The sequence below is a fragment of the Hibiscus syriacus genome, unplaced genomic scaffold (assembly GCF_006381635.1).
Source record: "Hibiscus syriacus cultivar Baekdansim isolate YM2019G1 unplaced genomic scaffold, ASM638163v2 tig00110280_pilon, whole genome shotgun sequence".
Lineage (NCBI taxonomy): Eukaryota > Viridiplantae > Streptophyta > Magnoliopsida > Malvales > Malvaceae > Hibiscus > Hibiscus syriacus.
This window is the reverse complement of record NW_024062660.1, coordinates 241,631-264,879: the sequence shown is the minus strand read 5'-3', so window position 1 is coordinate 264,879 and position 23,249 is coordinate 241,631. Positions and strand designations below refer to the sequence as shown.

The 23,249-nt window shown below is 34.4% G+C and overlaps 2 protein-coding genes and 2 non-coding genes across 5 annotated transcripts; 2 read left to right on the top strand and 2 right to left on the bottom strand.

Moving 5' to 3' along the window:
- Positions 1–2,570: 2,570 nt before the first annotated feature.
- Positions 2,571–4,806, bottom strand: LOC120116026 (omega-3 fatty acid desaturase, chloroplastic-like). Its single transcript, XM_039136605.1, is given in 9 exon segments — positions 2,571–2,919; positions 3,000–3,137; positions 3,220–3,300; positions 3,399–3,584; positions 3,686–3,778; positions 3,875–3,941; positions 4,035–4,124; positions 4,237–4,267; positions 4,270–4,806. Coding segments are annotated over 9 exon segments (1,332 nt in total). The 5' UTR covers positions 4,748–4,806; the 3' UTR covers positions 2,571–2,751.
- Positions 4,807–8,637: 3,831 nt separating this feature from the next.
- On the bottom strand, positions 8,638–15,283 carry LOC120116025. Of its 2 annotated transcripts, none has more exons than XM_039136602.1 (24): positions 15,113–15,283; positions 14,897–15,027; positions 14,641–14,725; positions 14,325–14,378; positions 14,148–14,239; positions 13,924–14,027; positions 13,758–13,833; positions 12,964–13,396; positions 12,440–12,778; positions 12,140–12,346; positions 11,974–12,072; positions 11,800–11,869; positions 11,597–11,724; positions 11,183–11,477; positions 10,874–11,091; positions 10,666–10,790; positions 10,393–10,507; positions 10,138–10,193; positions 9,950–10,043; positions 9,705–9,879; positions 9,555–9,626; positions 9,373–9,473; positions 9,221–9,283; positions 8,638–9,083 (listed from the first exon to the last, which is right to left on the bottom strand). In XM_039136602.1, exons 1-24 carry the CDS (start codon positions 15,155–15,157, stop codon positions 8,976–8,978), a joined length of 3,285 nt encoding a protein of 1,094 aa, XP_038992533.1. In that variant the 5' UTR covers positions 15,158–15,283; the 3' UTR covers positions 8,638–8,975. The 2 variants fall into 2 exon arrangements, with proteins under 2 accessions (XP_038992533.1, XP_038992535.1); XM_039136604.1 differs by having other exon boundaries at positions 14,897–15,015.
- Positions 15,284–15,673: 390 nt separating this feature from the next.
- On the top strand, positions 15,674–15,746 carry TRNAA-AGC. Its single transcript has one exon. It is a non-coding gene; the product is annotated as a tRNA-Ala (tRNA).
- A 1,925-nt stretch (positions 15,747–17,671) lies between these two features.
- On the top strand, positions 17,672–17,744 carry TRNAA-AGC. Its single transcript has one exon. It is a non-coding gene; the product is annotated as a tRNA-Ala (tRNA).
- The last annotated feature ends 5,505 nt before the right edge of the window (positions 17,745–23,249 follow it).

Genomic DNA, 23,249 nt, shown 5'->3' with positions numbered 1-23,249 from the left:
CCAAGCTCAGGAATGATTGGATATCCTCGAGCTCTGAAATGAATGGAATAAAACTGAACACCAAAATTTCCAAAATACCCTCATGACCTATACCAAGTAAATGCCTTGGATTAATTAAGGAATCCAAATAAGCATAGGTATTGGCCTACCTTTAAAAGTAATGGAACACAATTTAAGTGAGTAGATCAACCCTAAAGCTATGTCAATACCTGAATGGCATAGATATTACTGGAATGCGTGTTCGTCTTCTTAAGTTTGTCTCGATGATAAATTTTGGAAGTATTCAACTTAGTTCAACTATGGATCGCATTCAGTACTAAGAATTGGACGTTTGTTCGACAAATCAACCATGAAGACCAAATTGAATGGAACGGAAGTGCAGCATGTGTCTGAAAATCAGGAACGCTTGAATTACTCTGAAAAATCCCGAAGTATCTGGAATGGACTTGAATGCTAAATAAATTAAGTAACCAAAAGGACTGAGGATTGAATAAGTGAGTTGGATGAATCTGGAAATGTTAAGGAACATATATGATGTAATGTTCTTATAGATTATGAATTACAAAATCAAGTACGTCAGTATTTCATGATATGGTGAAAGCGTGAACATGAAATAAAGACATTGGAAGATTTATTCAACGTTAATTTCGAAAATGATATATGAACAAGAATTTGTGGTATTAAAGAGTAAATACCCTGGAAGGAAAATGAATTGACCAGTCGACATAGATTGTTAAGGTTCTGAATCTTAGTTCTCAAGTTGTTCGATTATCCGATCAATTGACATGGATGCAAAGGATTCTGAATACCCTTCTGATTACGTACAACTTCTGAAAACTGTCCGAATAAGATATGATCCTGATAATTCACATTCTGAATAACTGATGATTCTGTCAGTTAATGAACTCTTTCAATAGTGATTCTAAATTCCGATATCCTATCGGTATACTGAAGATTCATGTTTTCTCTACCTGTTAAGATTATCCAATACCTCTGAATAATATCTGTAAACTCTGGTGTGTTCCCTAATCATATAAATATTTTATCTGATTTCCGACTTGAATTCTGTTCTGACACATTACCTGAATTCTGTTCTGATTTCTGATCTGGATTCTGTTATGATATCTGATCTGAATTATGTTTTGATTTCTGATATCTCCGTTTATTGACGGAGAAATGTTTTATCTGGGGGGTTTATTGTTAGAGGAAGATTATCTGCAGGCTTCTCGGCTGTGTGCTCAGGGCCTTACTGGTTGTGCGGGGTGTATAGTTCCGGGGAACCTACACAAACAGATTGTGAAAGGATGGGTGTATATATATATGTTTAAAAAAAAACTATACTGGTTTTACGGGAACACACTAGAAAACCTATTCTGAACTCAGTCATTCGAAATATTTATCTGAACTGAAAGCTCATTGTCCGTTAGCACATGCAATATCAGTAGGATCTCTGCTCAGTATAAAAATCTGTAAATATTCGGAAACAATAAGGAAATATATATTTATCTGCATCTGCACGTTCATCAGCATCATCTGGTAGTTCTGTATTACTGAGCTTTTCGAAGCTCACTCTATTACTCACATTTTCAGGTTAAAAGAATTGTATCAGTGCATCTATCGACTTCAGTAAGAGAGTTCTTCCGGTGTGGTTGCAGAGTATGGTACTTGTGATTAGGGGGCATGTAACTGTATTTTGTTTTATATGTGAGTCTGAAAATCTGTTTTAATTTTTCATACCGATTAAGGATTTTATGAATTTATGTGCTTTGATAAAAAGTTTTTAATTTTTCGCTATTTTTACAGTGGGTCGCTCCGGTGGCCCTAATGTGACTTCCCGAATCGGATCGGATTACCCACATCGGTATGGGGTTACAAGTACACCTTTAATGAAAGAACAAATAGTTCCACAAATAATTTAAAATGATAAGAAATACTTTTAAAATTTAAAAAAGAATTATTCTTTACTACTATATATATATGTATATAAGTTACCATATATTATAAAAATATATTTTAAAAAATAAACCACATTAATTTAAAAATGATTTCAATATTTAAAATACGCATTTTAAATATAGAAAAATAAGCAAAATTATAGCAGAAAAGTAAACCCTTCAAACACACGAGGTGAAAAATGACCTTAGACAGAATTTGACCATTCCAAGAGAGCTTAGTTAATATGTGGGGATGTCTTAATATACGGTTAAAGAAAGATATTACTGAAAATATTAATATTTTTTAATATTTTTGCTAAAATACTACCTAAAATATTATTTTTCTTACCGGAAATGTTAATATCAGACGCTACCTAAAATGTTATTTTTTCATCCGATTTTTCTAACGGAAATTAGATAGCAAAATTATTATTTCCAATAGAAAAATAATGTTTTAAGTAACGCTTTATTGAAAATGTTAAAAAAATATTAACTTTTCTGATAACATCTTTCTTTAACCGTATATTAAGCTATCGTACGGTAGAACTACCCGTGATTAGTGGGTTCTTGTTTACCATAATTATGGGTTTGGGGGCAAAAAAGTCAATAAACGCATTTCTTCCATTTTAGGAAAAGAAAGCAATAAATTTTCATTTCCTTTCAAAAGAATAAAAATATACATTCTCCTTTACTAGTAGAATGCCGATAATACCCTAATCCCCTCCATAGAAAATAAGGTTAAAAAATGAAAGCCCCCAAATTGCCCTCCTACTTTTCGACTTGAATATGATGTTTACATATTCATGGCAATGAGAGCTCAATGTAGTTCTGGGTCAGTTTGGTAGTAAACAACATCTCCATTGTCACTAACAAAGTGATCCTTCTTCAAGCTTGTTATCAAGTTTCCAACCAGGTGGAAAGGTAAAGGACCTGATCGTTCCGGCTCCCGATAGTATTTTCCGAGAACCGGCTTTACTGCCTCCGTCTATGACAACATTATAACAACATAACAATTAGATGCATATCGATGTAGAGAGATATACCATATAGGTACGACGTACTAACCGCCTCTATTAAATGGTAGTGTGGGATCTGAGGGAACAGATGGTGTATGACATGAGTTCCGATATCATGGTGGATGTTATTGATCCATCCGTAATCACGGTCGAGCGTCGTAAGACCTCCCCTCAAGTAACTCCATTCCTGTCCAAATATTAGTTTATTCGTAAGTCGTAGATTGAATTCCCTATGAATCTCCAAGGTCAAAATAGACCGAGTTTCATACCTTCCGGCGGTACCAAGGGAGCTTCTCTTCATGTCCATGGTGGTGCAAGTATGTAACTAAGTCCAGCCACATTACGAAAATCTAACATCGAAAGTAAGCGATATACGAGTCTATTTCAGTTTTCTTTATCGAAAAAGGGATAAGTACGATTTTTTTTCATTTAGGAAGATGAAACCTACCACGTATGGGATTCCATATAGTTTAAGCAACTGCATAGGACCCATCGTGAAACCCAAGCCAACAAGGATAGCAGCCATGGCTGTCCAGCAAATGGTGGAAGTAATCACATCTTTTCGTTCGCTCGGGATAAACAAATCACTGTTGGGATCAAAGTGTGAACCAGTCTTCCCCGGACTTCTGTTCCACTGCGATCGATAGAAGTCGAACACCCATTAATATCTCAACATATGTGAATATGATCATCATCATCAAATTCATTCAATCAAAGCTTTACAACAAAACTTACAAGGTAGAAAGGGTAAGCAAGCATGGGAAACGGTAACACGAACCGCAACGTTCGTGTTACATTATCCAAACTCCTGTATATCTTCTCAGATAACTGCAATTGAATCAACAGAAGTGTTCACAGTTTAGACTATGTTCCATGATTGAATCGTTCTCAATCAGAACAATAAAAACAGAGAATAAACCAAACCGGGTGCCATGATTCATCATTCTCGACATGACCATGGTTTTGATGGTGAGTCCTATGGCTAATTCTCCTGTAAAAAGTTAATCATAATCGAAATGAGTTTAATTAGAACTAATTACATACACAAATTGAGAAGAGACAAATTATCAAACACTAGGCGTACCATCCATGATAAGGCACGAGGATTGAAGAATGCAAGATATGCCCCACCACACTGTTCAACTTGGGATTGTTTGAAAAGCTCCCATGGCCGCTGAAACAATGAAAATGAAAAAGGGTTATTAAGCAACAAAATTCAGAGAACATTAAAAAAAGATCTAATAACATAAGGTTAAAATTTTTGTGAATGCATTTGTGAAATTCACCAGTCATGGCCAAGAACAAAAAGAGCCCAAACATGGTCCCTTGAGCAGCCCAGTAAAGGGGCCAAACAAGCCAATTATTAACAAAAACCGCAGCAGCCGCCAGGCCAAACACCACGGCAACGTCCCTCACGACGTAGCTCATAGATTTCAATGGATCCTTCACCCAACAATGCTTCGGGATGGCAGCTCTTATATCGGCCAGGTTAAACGGCGGCGGCGCACCGGGGTCGAACCCCGCCTCTTCTTTTTCTTCTCCAAATCGACTAACACCATGATTTCTCTCTTTTCCTGCTTCATCTTCTTCTACAGATGCAACTCTCAGAGGAGCGCTCACGTTCAGAGCCCAGTTCCTAGACATCCCAGACGAGAATTTGATTCGATTCTTCCTTTCTAGATCCGGGTAATTCTTGTTTTTAACTAAAAAACTGGGTTTTGAAGAGTTCCTCGAAACAACGGGTCTATAGTGGATAAAAGGGAGAGGCTTTAAACCAGATAGAACGAAACCCGCCATTGAAAACCCAGGAAAAGCTCAATGAAAACAGGAAATGAATGAGTTGTAAACAGAGATTTCACAACAAGACGCAATGCGAGGAGTGTAGGAAAGATTCTCCCTTATTGTTTGTTCCCTCTCCTCGAAGAATAACACAACGGAAGAGAAAATGTTGGCGAGTTTTTTGAGAATATTTTTGAAGTAATAGTGAGAGAGGGATTGGCCAATTTGCCGAAAGAGGGAGAGAGGTTCCTTCGGCTGATTGCTTGGTTTTAGACCCAATTGAGGGGCGTTTTTATAGTATAGCTATGGTTCCCCGGCTGCCCTATCATATTCACAGTTTGATTTGTCTCACTTTTATTTTGTTTCCATCTAAATTTAAAATTAGTACCAACTAAAAATTTAAATGATTTTAGTAGTGAAAACATTTATTTGTTCAATTCAATTTAAAATTTCTAAAAAACACGTATCAAGGGATCTCGATTTTTAAGATATTTATTATTATCTCTTGAGGTTTTAGATTCGAACATCTTTTATTCTAAAAATATAAGTATTTAGAATCAAGCGATTGTGAGTCTTGAACTTATACTCACTCACCCCATGTTTATCAAAAAATAAAAACTTTTAAGGAACAAAGCTCTATTTTTTATCATTCGATGAATTCTTATATGCTTGCCCATTTGCCATCCATTACAAATATTTTAGAGTTATTGAATTCGAGTGTATGTGTTTACAGAATATATGTGTATTATTAATAATTAAAAAAATTCTAAACAAACTTTATATTATAATCCATTTAAATATTTTTTTTTAAAAATCTCTGATAAAAAGAGAATTTTTTTTTTTACTGAAATATGTTTTTATTAGAGGCATAGGACTTGGACCTCTTCTAGCTATGGACGGAGCTCCCTTTCATAACTTTCATTTGTTTTAGCACGAGTTTCTTAAGGCCGGTGTCCCAAAAAATGCACTCACAAAGTGCTGCCGCCATCATTTCTTTTTCACGTGTTACAGATTGTTGTCCAATAAAATATTATTTTAAAGCAGTAATTTTTCTTAAATTGAATTCATCTTGTGTGCGAACTTAGTGATAAAAGATAGTAATTTTTTCTTAAAAAATTTAAGTTCGAGCAGTTACGTTTTTTTTAAGATGACATTTATTTATTATTATATTGATATTTTTTATTTTAGACTTTCAAATTAGATTTGGATATACGGTTTGCGTCTGTGGATGGTATTTTCATGTCGTTAGATTCTTATTTACGGTTTGTCAGTGGTCTCTTACTAGCTTCATATCCTTTTGTTCGAGTTTATTTGATTATGTTTTTTTTAACTTTTTCTTTATATGATAATTGTGTGATCTTAAGTGACTAGTTTTCTTGTGGTTATTATAATGTCTTTGGTGATTATAATGTAGTACATGTTCTAAATATTCTCAATCATTTAATAATGAACGTTCAATCATCCTACTGAAGTCGCTGATGCTCGAACTCGTGACATTTGAGAATAACAACGGTTCCTTTAATCTATGTTCATCCAAAAAGAATGATTGGTTAAAGTTATTAAGATTTTAATTAGTTACTCAACTAATAATCTAAATTGTTTTGTTGGGTATTCTATATAATCATTATTCTGTGGATGATCTATAATTTCTATGTAAATCAATTGAGTCTTAGATATGCATTGCTCATGAACTTGAGAAGCCATCCTTGACCTATTTTTTTTAAAAAAACTCGTAACTTTTTATTAAGATCACATATTTTCATACTCACATTTCATTTATTTGAATTAAAGTGTATACTTTTTTAATTAATCAATAGAATATAAATATTTAATATAAAAATAAGTGTCTAAATTATACTCAGTTAATTTTTCGTTTAAAATAAGTGTTTAACGTTATCTCCTTTATACTTTTAGGTGTATGCCGTTGAAAAAAAGTTAAATAATATGTGTCACGTTTAGATTTAAAAAAATGTTTTTAAATACTATTTTATTTTTTAAACAATAAAAAAAATATAAACGTGACATATGTCGCTAAAAGGTTTTTTTAATAACACCCACCTAAAAGTGTAAGAGGGAGAAACCTTTAGACATCTATATTTAAAAAAAAATTCTTTAGACACTAAAATTTAATTTTAGGTATAGTTTGAAACATTTACTTTTATATTAAACCTAATTTAAACGCTTAATATATTAAACATAATTATTAATATATTTATATATAGAATATAAATACAAAAGGTTAATATCACAATTATTATTAACACTTAGTATTATTAAACACAATTATTATTACAATATAAAGTATTTAACGCTCCTAAAATAATAAAAATTGAGGATACATCACTCTAAAAGTTATAACTTTTTTAATAAATATATAATAAAAAATATTTTGATCTATAAAATAAAAAGTATATAACTTATTTTGTTAAATAATAAAATTAGTTAATATTTCAAACATTAATGTATTAATTATTATATACATATTTGACTGTGGACGAAAAATACACGTTTTTTTTTTTTGCAAAAGATGGACGGCAAATGTTATTTCAAAGTGAGAATAATTTTGTATTTGACCTTTTTCTCCTCCTTAAACCCTTCAAACGATAAGTCCTCACAAAATAAGCCAACCGACCAAGTCAGCAGGAAATGAGCTAAAGAGACCTTGACCATGCCCAATGGGATCAGGGAATTAATTAATTAATTACTTCCTATTGTGAAAAAGATAAAGTATTTTTATTATTTTTTTAATTAATCACTGATATCCGATTTATTGACTGACTAATCGAGATCGGATACTGCAGAGGTGAGGGCGACCCTCCCAACCCAGTTTGCTCCATTCTTAAATGCCAGGATTTGAACCCCTGACCTTGCTTAAGAGACCTAATGACTCATCATACTAGACCAACTGGTTGTTGTTAAAGATAAAATATTTTAAATCTAGAATATTATAAGTATCTTTAAAATTATATAAAAATTATTGACCTTTTGATTTTTTTTTATTTTTTTTAAATTACGAAAAAGATTGAAACTTTATTAAAGTATAAAAAGTATGGAATAAAACTATTTTATATAAATAAAAAGTTAATAAAAAAATTAACTTAAAAAACCGAGCAAACCAAACCAAATTAAATTATTATAGACAGATAAATGAAAAAAACATTTAACTAAATCGAACTAAATATTATTTGTGAAAAATATTTAGATAAGCATTTAGTACATAAACTATCACTTTAGAACTTAAAAAATTGAATGGATGACTTGATAAAAAGTTCATAGATATCCTTAGTTTAAAAATGTGCTTAACGATATATAAACATTATTTGTGAAAATATTTGGGTAAATTATGCTATGCATTTAGTATCTAAGCTATCAGTTTTAGTATATTTTAGTACCTAAGCTTTTAATTTTTCAAAACCATACTTAATGTTTAGTTTTTGTTTCATTTTAGTACATGTTATTAAAAACTTAACGCGTTTAGTAAATAAACTATCAGTTTTAATTAATTTTAATACCTAAACTTTCATTTTTTAAAACTTACCATTAAATTTTGAACATGGGTACTAAAATGAAACAAAACTGAACTTTAGGTATGATTTTGAAAAAATTGAAAGTTTAGGTACTAAATGTGTAATTTACCTAAGGTATTTTTCACTAATAGTGCGTAAAATGATAACAAAATTTTCATTATCTTTATTAAAGTTTTTAAATTTATTATAATAACATTTTTCAGGATTCTATTAATTTTTTCCACATTAAGCTTTGAATGCGAAGGAAAATAATCTGAACCCAACAAAGATACAGGCAGCCATGGCATGGTCATCCCTTGGAATTGAAAAATCAATACTTTATCACCAATATGGGTGCTTTGATTGTTCCAAAGTAAGAATTTTACAACCTCATATTTGATCAACATCAACCCTTTTACATTCTATAATCTCCATGCACTGCATGGAAATAAATATAATATTATGAAATTCAAACCCAGATTTATTCTATCAGAATGAATCATATTTAAGCAGTTGACATGTTGACTGATGTTAATTTACATCACATACAAAACAACTCTCAAACCCTATTGTCTGTTGAAACTTCAACCCAGAAATTTCCAGGCAGATACATATGGTTTTGTAGGAAGTTTTAGCTGTGGAACGGTAATGGCCACGTCGAAGCTCGAAAGTGATCGACTAACATGGTGCTTGAAGAAATAATCTCAAAAGACATGATTAAATTCCAAATTTGTTTCACCTTATACCTGCCACCATTTTCGATTTTCCATTGCCTTGACAAGTTCATCTGCTAACGATGCAAAGTTTTCAGCCCCGCTTTGCAGCTCTTCGGTGCGCCTGCTGATTCTCTGATATAATCATAAGCAACCACAGGGAAGCATGGTTAGACTTGGAGATTGGCCAGAATCCGTTGTATTGACAACTTTTAGTATATCAACTGCAGTAAAATGTTCATTTTATGGATTTAATGGGAGATCCTTTTTACCTGCAGCTTTTCCCCCCTCTCTGCCAGTTTATCTCTTGCATGTGATGCTGCAGAAGAAGCATCCTGCAATATCAAATAATGGAATCTCCTTAGAAAGCTATCACTGAGAAATAGACGGATCGGTAAAAGCAAAATGTGTCTAAATTCGTTACCCCAGTTTTTCTATATTTCGCAATAATTTCTTGGGCGGTTCGAACTCTGGGTGTTGAATCATCTTGTGCACCTAGTAATTTTTCTCGGTCTGTTTCCTTTCCTGCAAGGTAAAGTGAATATTTGGCAATTTCATTTTAGAAGTTCAGCAGTAAAGAAACGCAAGTTGGAAAGTCAGGTTTACCTCCTTTCGATTTAACGGCTTCATGAGACGAGGAGCTAGTCACAGGTAGAGTTTCATCTATGTCGATGTCATCTGGTGCCAAAAGAAACATGTTTCGTTAGAGAAAAACAATGACTTAAGAAAGAGTATTGAGGTAACCGTGGACCGAACCTATGTCAAGCTCAATATCTTCCTGCTTATTAACTTTCTGCATTGCATCTATGAATGGAGTCTTTAAAAATTTGCTCTCTAGAAGAGAAAAATCAGATTCGGGTGTTGCAGATGTATTTACTTTTCCTCCTTTAAAGCCTTTGACCATACCACCAAGAATCCCCGATGCCATAACCTGTGTTAATATGGTAAAATGATAAGCAGTTTTGTCGGAAACTGAGCCTAGAAGAGAGATTTCTATGGACCTGTTTCTTCTTTTGATTTGAAGAGAAATTAATGGCAGCATCGGCAGCTGCTGCAAGAACCCGATCATGGAGACAAGGCAGCGCTTCGGGGATCCTAGAAACAACGATACAGCAAGTTCTCAGAATCATTTTCTTAATTAGATTCAAAATTTTCTCAACAGCACCGGTTAGTTAAATGGTGGTGGTACCTGAAATCATTTGAACCGGCCAAGAGAGAAATGAAGGCCACTTCGCATCCACTCGTCTATTTAAGCCAAAAATATCATCAGATGAATTGAGAATACAAATATACGGACCATACAAAGGGGTTTTTAGTATTAGTAGTCATTTTAATTTTGTTAGCATAATAGCATCATTAGTGTATGTTCTTAAATCGATATTTAAATAGTCCGGTAAACAATGAAACGGCTTTCCAAAGAAAAAAAGATTCCAAGAGAATGTACCAGTGTAAGTTGAGCATCATCAGAAGTCATCAACTTATCCATGTTTGCCTTGTAGTTCCACCGTAGGATCGACTTTATGGAGCTTTCTTTAACCAATTCCAAGTCCGGCAAGGATCTGCATGGAGATAGGTACTAACATTCAGTCATTTGATAAACATTGATACTGATAATGATTCTCAAAGGAACATAATCTCTCTTTAAAACATAATAATTGAGTGATATGATAAGGGAATCTTACCCTAGTTAAGGACACAATATATATAAAAAATTTACCTGATCTCGAGATCCCCTGTTTGAAACAGCAAGAGCAGTCCGCAAACTCTTCCGTCTTTCATAAAAGTAGTGGTCCAACAGCAAGGTTTCGTATGATTTACCTTATGAATTGTTTTATCCTTCCCCTATAGAAAGCAAATCTCTTTAGCACACAAATGGAGGCACAACAATGTTCGGAAGTAAAACACAGCAAAGGCAATAAAGGCACCTGAATCAAGGACTTCATGGAGAACAACCGCAATGAATTTTGACAACAAAGCAAAAAGAGCATATCAAGTGAGCGATCCAGAGTGGAAGCAGTTTCCGATGAGGAGGGATGTTCGGTCTCAGTTGAAGAAGCATCAAGCTCAGCCTCACCCTTGACAGTGATATCCTTGCTGGATTCCTCCAGATGCTTCTCACGGTTTAATACTGGAAAACTGCTCGCTGGAGTTCGAAATAATATTAGAATTGCATTATTGTACTAACCACAACGGAAGTGCTAGCTATAAGCATCCATCTTTCTTATGGTACTTGCCTATAATGTACATGGAGAGTGCAGTTTCTTCCTTTTTCAAGTTCCATGGATGAGGTTGTATCATCTCACCATTGGCACCGTCAATAGAGAAAATTTTTGCATCCTTGGTTAAGATAAATATTATTTCCTCTTCAGGTTTGACTGCAATCTCTGTTTCTGATTGCTCTGTGCTTTTTACATGGCTATGAGCATTTTTAAACTCTAACCAAGACAATGAAATGATCGGAGATGACGAGCTAGAAACACAGTCAGTAACAAACAAACTTGCTGGCAAACTCACATCAAGCATCGCAACCTGTGGTGGAAGCACAAAGAAATGATTCCAGAAATAGAAAGCTAAAATAGCAAAATGACCTACCTTTTTAGACAAATGAAGAGAATGTATCAATCAAAGAGAAGAAAGATGAAATTTACACGACCAAATCCGAATCCAACAGCTAGCTTGGCTCCACAATTCCCGAACTGCAGGGCTTGAACAGGTGATTTGAGAAGGGAAAATACAGCTTTACACTCAGGTCCTTTTCCTCGTGCACAACTCTGAACTGCAAGGCAAATTGAATGATATTAATTTGAGGAAATAACAGCTCCAACGAACGCATCATTAGATGAAAGCTTACCTTCACATTTGGTCTCAGTGACATAGTGAAAGCTTGTTGTATTGGAGTTGCCAAGGTTATAAACGCGTACCTATACAAGACAGAATGTTGAAAACATATATATGAAGTACTTGCTTAACGCATAACCTTGAAACATTAAAAGAGGAAGAGACAAAGTGAAGAAATAGTGCTGACCACACCGCATTCATTTCCAACAGCCAAATTTAAGGTCTGCCAACAAAAGTCCAGGGTTGTCACTGGAGCATCGGAACCAGCCACATCCGTACCTTGCACCTGCCATTAAATAGAAGTTATTCGGTGCAAACAAAGCTGCATTGAAAGAAATATTGCTGGAACTCACTTCTCCTTCTAGGACAAAGAGAAGTGTCAGTATAGGATAAGATGCATCCCATATCCGAACCGATCCATCCCGGTAGCCGGCAATGTACAATCGGTCAATACTGTTATCTTTAGAGACAGATAGTTGAGTGGGTACACCCCCTGTCAAGGGCCACTTTGTACTGGCAGTTGTATTTGGTGTTAAGCCTGGTTTCATTATTGATGCAAGCTGGTGGAACAGGAGGGAAATGTTAGACAAGAAAAACTTAAGGGAATGTAATGACATCAAATAATGAACATATTTATGAAAAAAATACAATACCTCTGAAAGAGATTTTGACGAGTTTCCACCAGTTGGTAGCACACTGAACTTTCCAACGGTCTTTGGTGGGTCAGCTGTTCGTATTACCATCGGAAATTCCACAGGACGGGCAAATTGTTTCCTCTCTTTCTTAGATAGCAAGGTAGACAAGTTCGTACCATCGTAAAGATGCAATTGTCCAGGGTTTGTCAACACAAAAAGGTCAGCTTTGTAATTGCCTCCCGTTGGCCCAGGAGTTGGCAATAAGATCATGTCAGCAAAAGAGCCAGTCAATGTAAGATCCACACGACCAACACATCTAACATTGTCCATCCCAGATGACCATTCAAGACTCAAAACCTGTACCAGACACATTAAGCTCTAATATCTATAATAATTTTGCAATACATTCCAAATTAACTTAATACAAATCAATGCTCAACAAAGTTTAATTGTCCACCATCAGAAAGAAAGAAAAAAATAATTTGACTACTACTATCATCATAAAAAATGCAGTTCCAATAACAAACAAAGGCATAACGTACTGTCAAGACTTCTTCAGATCCTATTTCATCACCACCATAGATGAAAAGTAGGTTATCATAATCATTGCGTGAACTATTGTTTGAGGACCATTGCAAGACAATGACAGGAAGTCTCCTCTCAGCAGATGACAGTTGCAGCTTAACAACATTTTTGTTTTGTCCATTCCGTTCTCCTTTAGAAGAGGCAACACTTGTATTCCAAAACAAGATATCCCCATCTATGTAACCCACAGCGAGAATGGATCCATCAGAAGATGCCCAACAAATAGCACTTATTTCCTTTTCTTGGAGATGATGCTCAGATGTATCATCTTGGACATCTGAATCCACTGCATCCTTTAACTGAAGATCCTTTCCTCCTCCAATAAAGGGACTTTGAGATTTAGAAACATCCCAAAGAATTATCAAACCATTTCCATATGCAATTAAGACTCTGCAAAAGAATATGGTTCAAAAGTAATAAGAAGATGCTAAACCAACCTTGATTGTTTTTTCCTTATTGTCTATAGTAATCAGGTTCTAACTTTAGACGATAGTTTCATCCCAGTAATGCAGTTGCCATATCAAGATGCAGGTGGAATGAATGACTAGGTCCAATTTAAACCTTAATGTAAAATATGTTAGTTCACAGTAATCCATCGAACCGCCCCAGTTCCTTTCACATATAGCATTCATGTAAAAGTAGCGGTGAAGGATCAAATTCAAACATTCTGGACAAACTGATTTGATATTAAATTGAGCCTCAGTCTTTATCAATTCCGAAGGCTGAGCTAGCAAGAGCAATTGCACCATACCTATCTCCAGAAGAATGGGGTTGAGGAAGAATCCCAACAATAGGTTGGTCATCAGGAACTGAAAGTTCAGATGCTTCTGTGAGATGGTATAAAATGGTCCATTAAAAGAATTTTCTGAATCAGTTGAAATTATTTATCAACCATTAGAAAAGAACGAAGAAACTACCACTCAAAGAATTTGCTGATATATTGTAGGGTAAGTGCGAAAGTTTTCCATCTTCACCATCGAACTTAACCACCGAGAGCAAACCATACTCATTTCCAATATACCTGTGAGAAAAGATGAACAACAATATAGTAAGCATTGCCAAATACCACTTCCATAACTACCAAACTCACATCTGAATTTATAAATATATCATTAGATCATTATTCTGCAATCATATATACATGAAATGTGAGCCACCAATGAGACAGAAGGCAGTAATGTTGGATTCCCACGGTAAACAACATGCTAGACACCTGTCCTCCAGATTCCAAACCTGTACAAAATCAGGAAGTTGTTGAACATACAGGTACGATGCTTTATGCTTATGATCTAATCATTGCACAGGTTATAAAGAATACCTGAATATCATTGTCATTTGAGATGCCGATTAAAAAGCCTTGGTTTTGTATGAACTGCCATGAAAATACTAAAGTTTAGTTTCACATATATATATAAAAGAAAATGCATCTGAATGTTAAATGCTAGAGTTTCAATCTTCAATATCTCTCTATTTTGCAACGAATTCCGAATGCAGTACCAAAGATGAAAAACCAAATGTATCTCAATAGAGAAGACTTCATCTAGAAGTTCCTTCAAGAAATTTCTGAGGACTAAAGAAATGGCAAAATATCAAAGTCAGCCTTAAGAAAATATTTGAGCTGAACAAATTCAAACCTCTAAATATTTGTAAGGCAATTGCTTGGGAGATATGAGAAGTCCCTCAATTCCATCACCACCAATAACTTTAATCCGTCCATCTCTACAATAAATAGAAACCAAAATATAATGAAAAAGGAAAGTGTAGTAGGTGAAGCAATTCTTCAAGATGCTTAAATGCTCAAAATTTGAAGCATTCTTATCTAAGACAATTGAAGGATGGATATAATTTCTTAAATACTTAAGTAGTTAAAGATTAAAACTTGAAACTCACAAAGTCCCGATAGCCAAGAGGCGCTGAATAGGATCAAAAGCAAGAACAGATGAAGTAGAGGGGATCCCATAGTGGATAGCAACTCGCAAATCCAAATCTTCTGATTTCAAATCCCCACGCTGCACATTTTTCTGAAATCCCATCAGATTAATTACTAACAAAAAAAGGGGAAATCTAATACTAAAACTAAAAGCCAGGAATTTCATTCTTTTGTACCTGAGGATGGTGATCCGCTTTCTGAAGCAAGCGTTTAGCAAACATGGCAATAACCAGATTGAGGTGAAACGAAATCACAGGAAAATTTTTATCTTTTTTTATTCAAAGTTTCTGGGGATGTTTGGTTTGGATCATAGACCCCTTTTTTCTTCTTTGCGTTGGTTAGTTGCTGTGATAAACCCAATGAGAAGACGTAAAAATTGAGACTTTGTCAAACTTCTAGTCAAGAAAGAACATAGCTTGTTTTATCAAAATAAGTAAAAATAAAAAAGCTTGTTTTGCTTTGCTATCCTATGCTGCTGCTGTTGGGTGACTTGTCGTGGCCTTCCTGGGTGTTTATCTTCCGCAATTAGTCTTCTAGTTAATCCAAAACTCTGCAGTTCAAACTTGTGAAAGTAATGACTTTATTGGACAGCTGTCAGGATGTGATTGCAGTAACTTTCAGATAAACTCGTTGCATAATTCATGACACTCTTTTGTCCACTTTAGAATTTTGGATTCGTTGACTTGTGTTAATTTTGTTTAGTTAATATATGTTGTTTTGAATTTGGCCTTTCAACGGGGGATGTAGCTCAGATGGTAGAGCGCTCGCTTAGCATGCGAGAGGTACGGGGATCGATACCCCGCATCTCCATCTTTTTTTTTACTTTATTTTACTAGTGCTTCAATTTTTAAGATGAATCCAGGGAAAAACATCTGCAAAGGTTAAATGGATATCATTTTTGCTTGATGAGGACAGTTTACAATAAACTCTTTGAACTTAATAATTGATTGGTATTTTGTTTCCAATCAGTGGGTAGGAATTTACAGTGATATAAATATTACATGGTGCTGTATATTATGCATTATCCATGAAAATATGACTTGCCACCATGAGAAAGCATGCAGGCACTAGCTGGTTCCTTGGTAATGTTTCAAGAATGGGTTCAAGTGCCAAAAATGGCAGAGCCACTGCTCAAAATTTTGTCATGTGAGAAGCAGACACAGGTAAATAATGTGGATTTTGTTTCTTCAGTTGAAGCACCCCCCCACCCCAACCCAAATATTTGCCTCTTGCATTTTATATTTGCTTAATCATCATATAAATCCATCATAAACATATGGGACTATTGTTTTTATCAGTCGAATTTCAATTTGTTGAGCATGGAATCTGCTCCATATTTTCCTCGAGCAGGTCGGCTTTGCTGAGTATTAGCTAGAAGGAAGTTCTTTTTTCTCAAAGGTTGGAAAGATTTCATTGATAACCCTCAAGGATTATAAGACCTTAACAATGCAGCAGAAAACAAGAATGCTGCTGCCTGAACAAAGTTGCAAATCACAGAAACATATACTTCAATCTTACACCATAAGCATTCGGACATTAATCAAGCTGTCTACGTCACTCGGATTCTGTGGAAGTCCTCATCGTCTTGTTTCGAATAAAGAGCGAGCATGACATTCATCCTCGGCCGAACGAAGCGCCTCCACTCGGGGCCGCTGATGCAGTACAAGTTGTCCCCTTCACTCTTGCCTTCGAACCTCCACCTCGCTTCATGGTGTGCTGCAACATTAACTTCCCCGATCGCCGCCATGTTCTTCATCTCCACCGATACAACTTTTTTTTCTTCTCGAAAGTAACAACTCAGGAGAGAGTAAATGTGATTGCAATGCTCAAGCAACTCATAATTCTGTATTTTTACAGCAGAACCAGCTGTGCGCTTACTCGAGAAAAGAAAGAAAAGAATGTATGTAATTTGGTTTTAAATATGGATATCGTAGCGAGAACATGCAAAAATCTTACGACATCGTTCCGAGTATAATGTTCTACACAACGTTTCATGCATATACATTTTGGTCACGGCTATAGATGCATATACAATATTGTAGACACGATTGTAGTATCGCGATGATCGTAGAAACAGTTATAACTATTATGCTCAACGTTTAGAGTATTCAGGCATCACCGTTTGGTAGAGTGACTGCGCAACTCTGCCCGAGTTCTTCATTTATTTTCATCGAACAAGAGTTGGTTGTTCGATGGAAAGATCTTGCGACAGTGACGGTTTACAGTTACAATTACAATTACGTAGTCTGCTCGCTCATTGGAATGATTTGACCACTGAATCCCACCACATTTATCAGTTAGAGATAAAGCGGTATCTAGTCCTTCAACTTGATAACTTCTTTCAATTTGGTCCATGAACTTTGTGTTTCTCCACATTTATCAGGGAATTAGGGAACTTTCTTTCCAACTTGATCGGTGGCATAGTTGAGCAGGGTGGCATAGTTGAGCAGGGGGTCACAGGATGATTGTATAGCAGCTGAGCATTGTAGCAAGTTTTTTTTTTTTCGTTGGATGAAACAAAAATGCTACATAAAGAGATAATTATGAATAATGATTGATCGTAAATTAAAATATATATATATATGTAAAAAATCATTAATAAGAAACCTACAGAAAGAGAAGAAAACTTACAGTTTAGTTTGTTCTTTTGTTTACTTTAAACCCAAAAAATACGAAGAATGTTCTACAATTTTGAAAAATAGTATTTTTATTTTTTAGATCAAAATGCTTCAATTGGGGATGTAGCTCAGATGGTAGAGCGCTCGCTTAGCATGCGAGAGGTACGGGGATCGATACCCCGCATCTCCATTTAATTTCCCTATTTTTTCTCTTTTAACTTTATTTTTTACTACTGCTTCAACTTTTAAGATGAATCAAGGGAAAAAGACACCAGCAAAAGTTAAATAGATAGTTCTCTTAAAAGAAATTCTTTTTTATTCAGACTTCGTTCTTGATGAGGACAGTTTACAGCAAACTCTTTGAACTTGCTAATTGATTTGATATTTAGTTTCCAATCAGCGGGTAGAAAAATTTGTAGTGATATTACTATTACATGGTGCTGTATATTATGCATTATCCATGAAAATATGAATTGCCACCATGGGAAAGCACGCAGGCACCAGCTGGTTCTCATTCTCGGCACTGTTTCAAGCATTTGCGTGCCTAAGTATTTAACACTTAACAGCTTTTCATATGATATTGGACTCATGATGATCGATGATCGAGTATTACTAACCCAAAGAATAGAAACATCACTATTTGCTCTCTCCTGTCATTGTAGTGTGTTCTTCTGTTTACTTTAACCCAAAGGTTACGGATACTTGTAATGGATTGCTGCATGCAGTTGTTGTTATGGTGATTATGGAACCATTCGCATCGAGTGAGATGATTCTGCTCGATGTTTTCCTCGGGCAGGTCGACTTTGTCGAGGATTACAAGACCTTAACAATGTAGCAGAAAACAATAATGCTGCCGCCTGAGCAAAGTTGCAAATCACAGAAACAAATACTTCAATCTTACACCATCAGCACTCACAAATTCATTATTTATAGCAGAATGTTTCATTTATACAACCTTTTCCCTAGCATGGATAAGCTAAATGTTTAATTTCCTCTTGTAATCAGAAGAAAATATTTCTAATGTTGCGGATGTCATGGTGTGATCTATTTTTGATGTTTCATTTACAAGAGCTTCTTTGGCTAGCTTGTTTGTTATTGCTATGTTGAGTCCTTTGCTCCAGGCAACGTGTGCATGTAAAGATGGAGAAATTTCAGAAGCCTGGATCATTTTATTCTGCAAATGATAAAACTTTGATCCTGGCACCTCTTTGCTTATTTGGTTGGGTTTTGAGATTGTTAGCATCTTCATTTAACCAATAAAAATCATGGGGCACAAATGGTGGCAAGCACAAAGGGTAGAGGATTTTGGTTCAAAAATACTTAAATGTTTTGGACAATAAGCTTTTTAACTTTGGAAGATAATGTTTAAACATTTTAAATGGGGATGTAGCTCGAATGGTAGAGTGCTCGTTTAGCATGTGAGAGGTACGGGGATTGATACCCCGCATCTCCTCATTCTCATATTTTTCTTTTTGTTACATTCTGCTTCAGTTTTCATGCGCGGAAGTTAAACTGGTGCATCATAGGACAATTTCTTACAAACTCATCGAGCTTAGCATTCCTTGTAACACCCCAACCCGTACCCGACCCGGATACGAGTCCGAGATGTCACATTGACTTTTTAAAACAATTTTTTTACAAAGTAATAAATATTTGAACTTATATTAAGAAAATACGATAATATATCGGTGAATTATGTTTCATTATAAAAAATTAAGGCAAAAACGTATTTATAAACAGTACTATATGGTATGAATATTATCGTGAACAGTACCATGAACAGTGTTACAGTATACCGATGCACAAAAATATCGAATATAAATTGTGTATCGATGCACTACTACAGTAACTTTCGTAAAATGTACATAAAACTCGTAAAAATCTAACCGTTCATTACTATACATTTACCATTTACATATATATGTTTAAAACATTACAAAAGTCGGTCAGAGCATACATACTAAACGACTCTATTTACATGCCAACACATATATCATATAAACATACATACTGTGTAAGGTTCTTCTGATCTGATCTTCAAATGATGATATGTTGCTTTGTTGCTCTTAAGATCGATCTTCTTGTTTTCTGTGCCTACGTGTAAATCACTTACACGCTAAGTCATAGATTTAGTGAGGCATAAACTTATAATGATAATGCATTTCTTATGAATATGAACATGCAACATAGTAATCAAAATTTCATATCATTTCCTATGATTCATATATATATATATATATATATATATATATATATATATATATATATATATATATATATATATATACAATACTAATACTATAACATATAAGGCAATACACATTTTTCATATGATTTATAGGCCCATGTATATACTGAGAACATAAGGTATTCGAGTACATAGAGAAATTGTACATCTGCTGTCACCACAGCTCGTATAAGTCCCACTGAGTGGTGAAGACACTAGTTTTTTTATTTCATTTGTTTTATTTATTATTATTATTTTGTTTTAATAATATTATTATATATTATTATTATTAAATAAATAATTTATTATTATTACATTTTTACAAGCCCAATTACAAATCAACTCAGCCCAGGCCCAATCAGATACAAGCCCAACCCGGATCTAACTAAACCCTAAACTAAATTTAGGGTTTATATCATCTCAGTCAGCCGCCAGCTCTTTTCAGCTGTTGAATCTGGCCTTGATCCAATGGCCCAGATGACTCCAGCAAAGAAAACCATAGGGTATCATAACCCTAGGGCCATGTTCAGCCGCCGCCTCGCCAGAAACCTCCAGCCGCCTTGCCGACGCTTCAGTGCCACGATGACGCCAACAGAATATTCCAGAAGCTCTGCTGTAACGATAACAGCCGCCCACGTCAAGCTCTATGGTGAGTCACCACCATAGCTATGGTGACTCACCGAACTCGACCCTTTATTATCCGGTCCGAGGAGTACACTGTGGTGGCTATAAAAGCCACCACCGAACCTGCAAAGAAGGAGGAGGAAGACAGAAACCAACAGAGAGGAAGAAAGGAGACAGAAACCATAAAAAAGGAGACAAGCAACCACGACAGAAAACAAGCAACAACAACACCCAACAACAGCCAAATAAAGAAGAAGAGGAAAGGAGACTTACCAAGGAACTGCTATCATCGGAGCCTCCCTACGTCTTTGAAACCGAAAGGTCGAAGGTAAAGAACCTTAGATCTACACGTTTTGGTAGTGATCTAAGCTAAAATATCCTCGAATTTGGCTTTAGGGAATTTCGGGCTTCAATTTGAGGTAGATATGTAATTTTTCGGCCACCATTGACCGTGGCCGGCGGCGGTAGTCGATGCCGGATACAGACCGGCCGCCTTCTGATTTCCCTCCGATGAGGGAAAATAAGAGAGAGTTGAGAGAGCTTATAAGCTCTCTCAGTTAAAGAGAGAAGAGAGAAAGGAAGAAATGAGAGAATGGCCCGTAGGGCCAGCCATATTCGGGTATAAATACCCCTTCCCAAACAACGTCGTTTTGGGAGGGGTATATCTGTAATTTCGCGCATGGCCAAACCATACGCGCAGTCATCCAAGTTTGTAATCTTTTCAATTTAGTCACTAGAATTATTTTTCTGGATATTTTAATTTTGTCTTCCAATATTATTTTATTATGTTTTAGTCCTTTCCAGTGTTTATATATATTAGGATAAATACTCATTTTAGTCCCCTATAGTTTTAATTAATTATATTTTAGCCCTGAATAAATAATTAAGGCTAAATGACACTGTTAATTATTATATTTCATAATATTACGAATTAGACCATTTAATCTTAACAAGTTATAATTCAATCCCTAATTTTAGTTTATCGTTTTTTTTTATATTTTAATACCCTAGTTTTAATTTTATTTATTTCAATCATTACTTATTTTAATTTTATATGTTTATTTTTAAATATCTTTAATTAATTATTATTATTATTATTATTTAGTCATATACATATATATAATAAATAATATTTGTTTATTTATTTTTATTTGTTTTTTTTAAATAAAAATCCTATTTATAAATTTAATTTTATAAATTACGTTTAAGAAAAATAATCATATTTTGATATATTTTTTTAATATCGAAGAAAAGAGCTGTCTTAAAGCACCTAGAAGCCCTTTTATGATATTTCTAAATAAGTAAATATCTCCTATATTTTATATATTAATATATTTTTGTAAAATTATAAATTTGAAAAACAGAATTATAAATTAAATATATCTTTGAATTTTTAAATTTCTAATAATAGAGACAATTTATAATTAATAAGTACCAATTTTGGGCGTTGTAGGGGTGCTAATCCTTCCCTAAACGTAACCGACCACGAATCCCTTTTTATTATTAAACAAAATAAATTTTTGGTTAAAACGCAGATCAATTTATCTTTTAACTGATGTTTTCTTAAAATCTCTTTTAAAAGATAATTTTTAGGTATTCGACCTACCTAACCCAAAAGGTCGATGGCGACTCCCAAAACATTTTAAAAATCATTTATTCACATCACTTTTCCCGCCGAGTAAAAAATTCGTGCCCGAACGAAAACCGGTTACGACAAGTGGCATATGAAATTTTGTCCTGAAGGACCTGTGAATATGTCCCAAAGGACCTAAGAGTTGTCCCGAAGGACCTATGAAACCCTCGACTCTTGGCATGCCAACTATACCTAGAGCTCTCATATTACAAAATATGGGCATTAAGATTATAATTCATATAAACATGTACTTATATCATTTCTATTGTAATCACATATATCTTTTATTCTATCACATTTCACCTGTGCATATAACCATCCATCTCATTTTCTGTAATACAAATATTTGAATACATTCATATGGTTCATATAATATGTAGTGAATCATATGTATACATATATGATTTGTACATATGTAAATAAAGACTATAATGTATCCATGTTCATAACTATTATACTATGAAATTAACCTAGGAAATATACTCATCGCAAGTCTTATTTCCATTAGATTATCCCTATATTATGCACTCACATTGGCCTTGCTTGCGTTGATTCAATCCTATCTCTTCGATTGTTTCGTAACTCGTTTAGGCTCGATATATACATAACGTAAATTTTGAGATGATTTTCAGAATCATAAACCTTATAACTTGGTATTAATAATTTAGGCTAATTTAATGAACCAAAAATTCACTTTTCCTTTAGGAGTGTACCGATGCATCCACCCAAAATAACTTCGAAATTTCCATGCATCGATGCACCCCTTAATGCATTGATGCACCTTCAAAATTGTCTTAGTGCATCAGTACCCATTCATAGTGTATCGATGCACCTGTCCAAGATAGGCTACTTTCACCCGAAATTCATCAATACTTCACCACAATTTTCATGTATAAAATCCTTATTATGCTACTAAACTCATCTATAACAACTTTAATTTATTTCTATCATTCCAACACTTTATAATCTCCCATATTTCATCCAAATTCTTAAGGCTAAGAATCATACCAAATTTTCCATGTTATCCAAACTTAATTCTAACACTTATAACTTCTTATTCTCATAGATGACAAGTCAAATTCAATCTCCAAATTCATTTAAACCCTCTCATTCAAAATTTCACTTATCCACTTCCTATTTTTAATCCTTCATAACTTACAAATCTTTTAAGTTTCTATGATCTTTTTCATCTCCATCATCTTTCCTAAAGC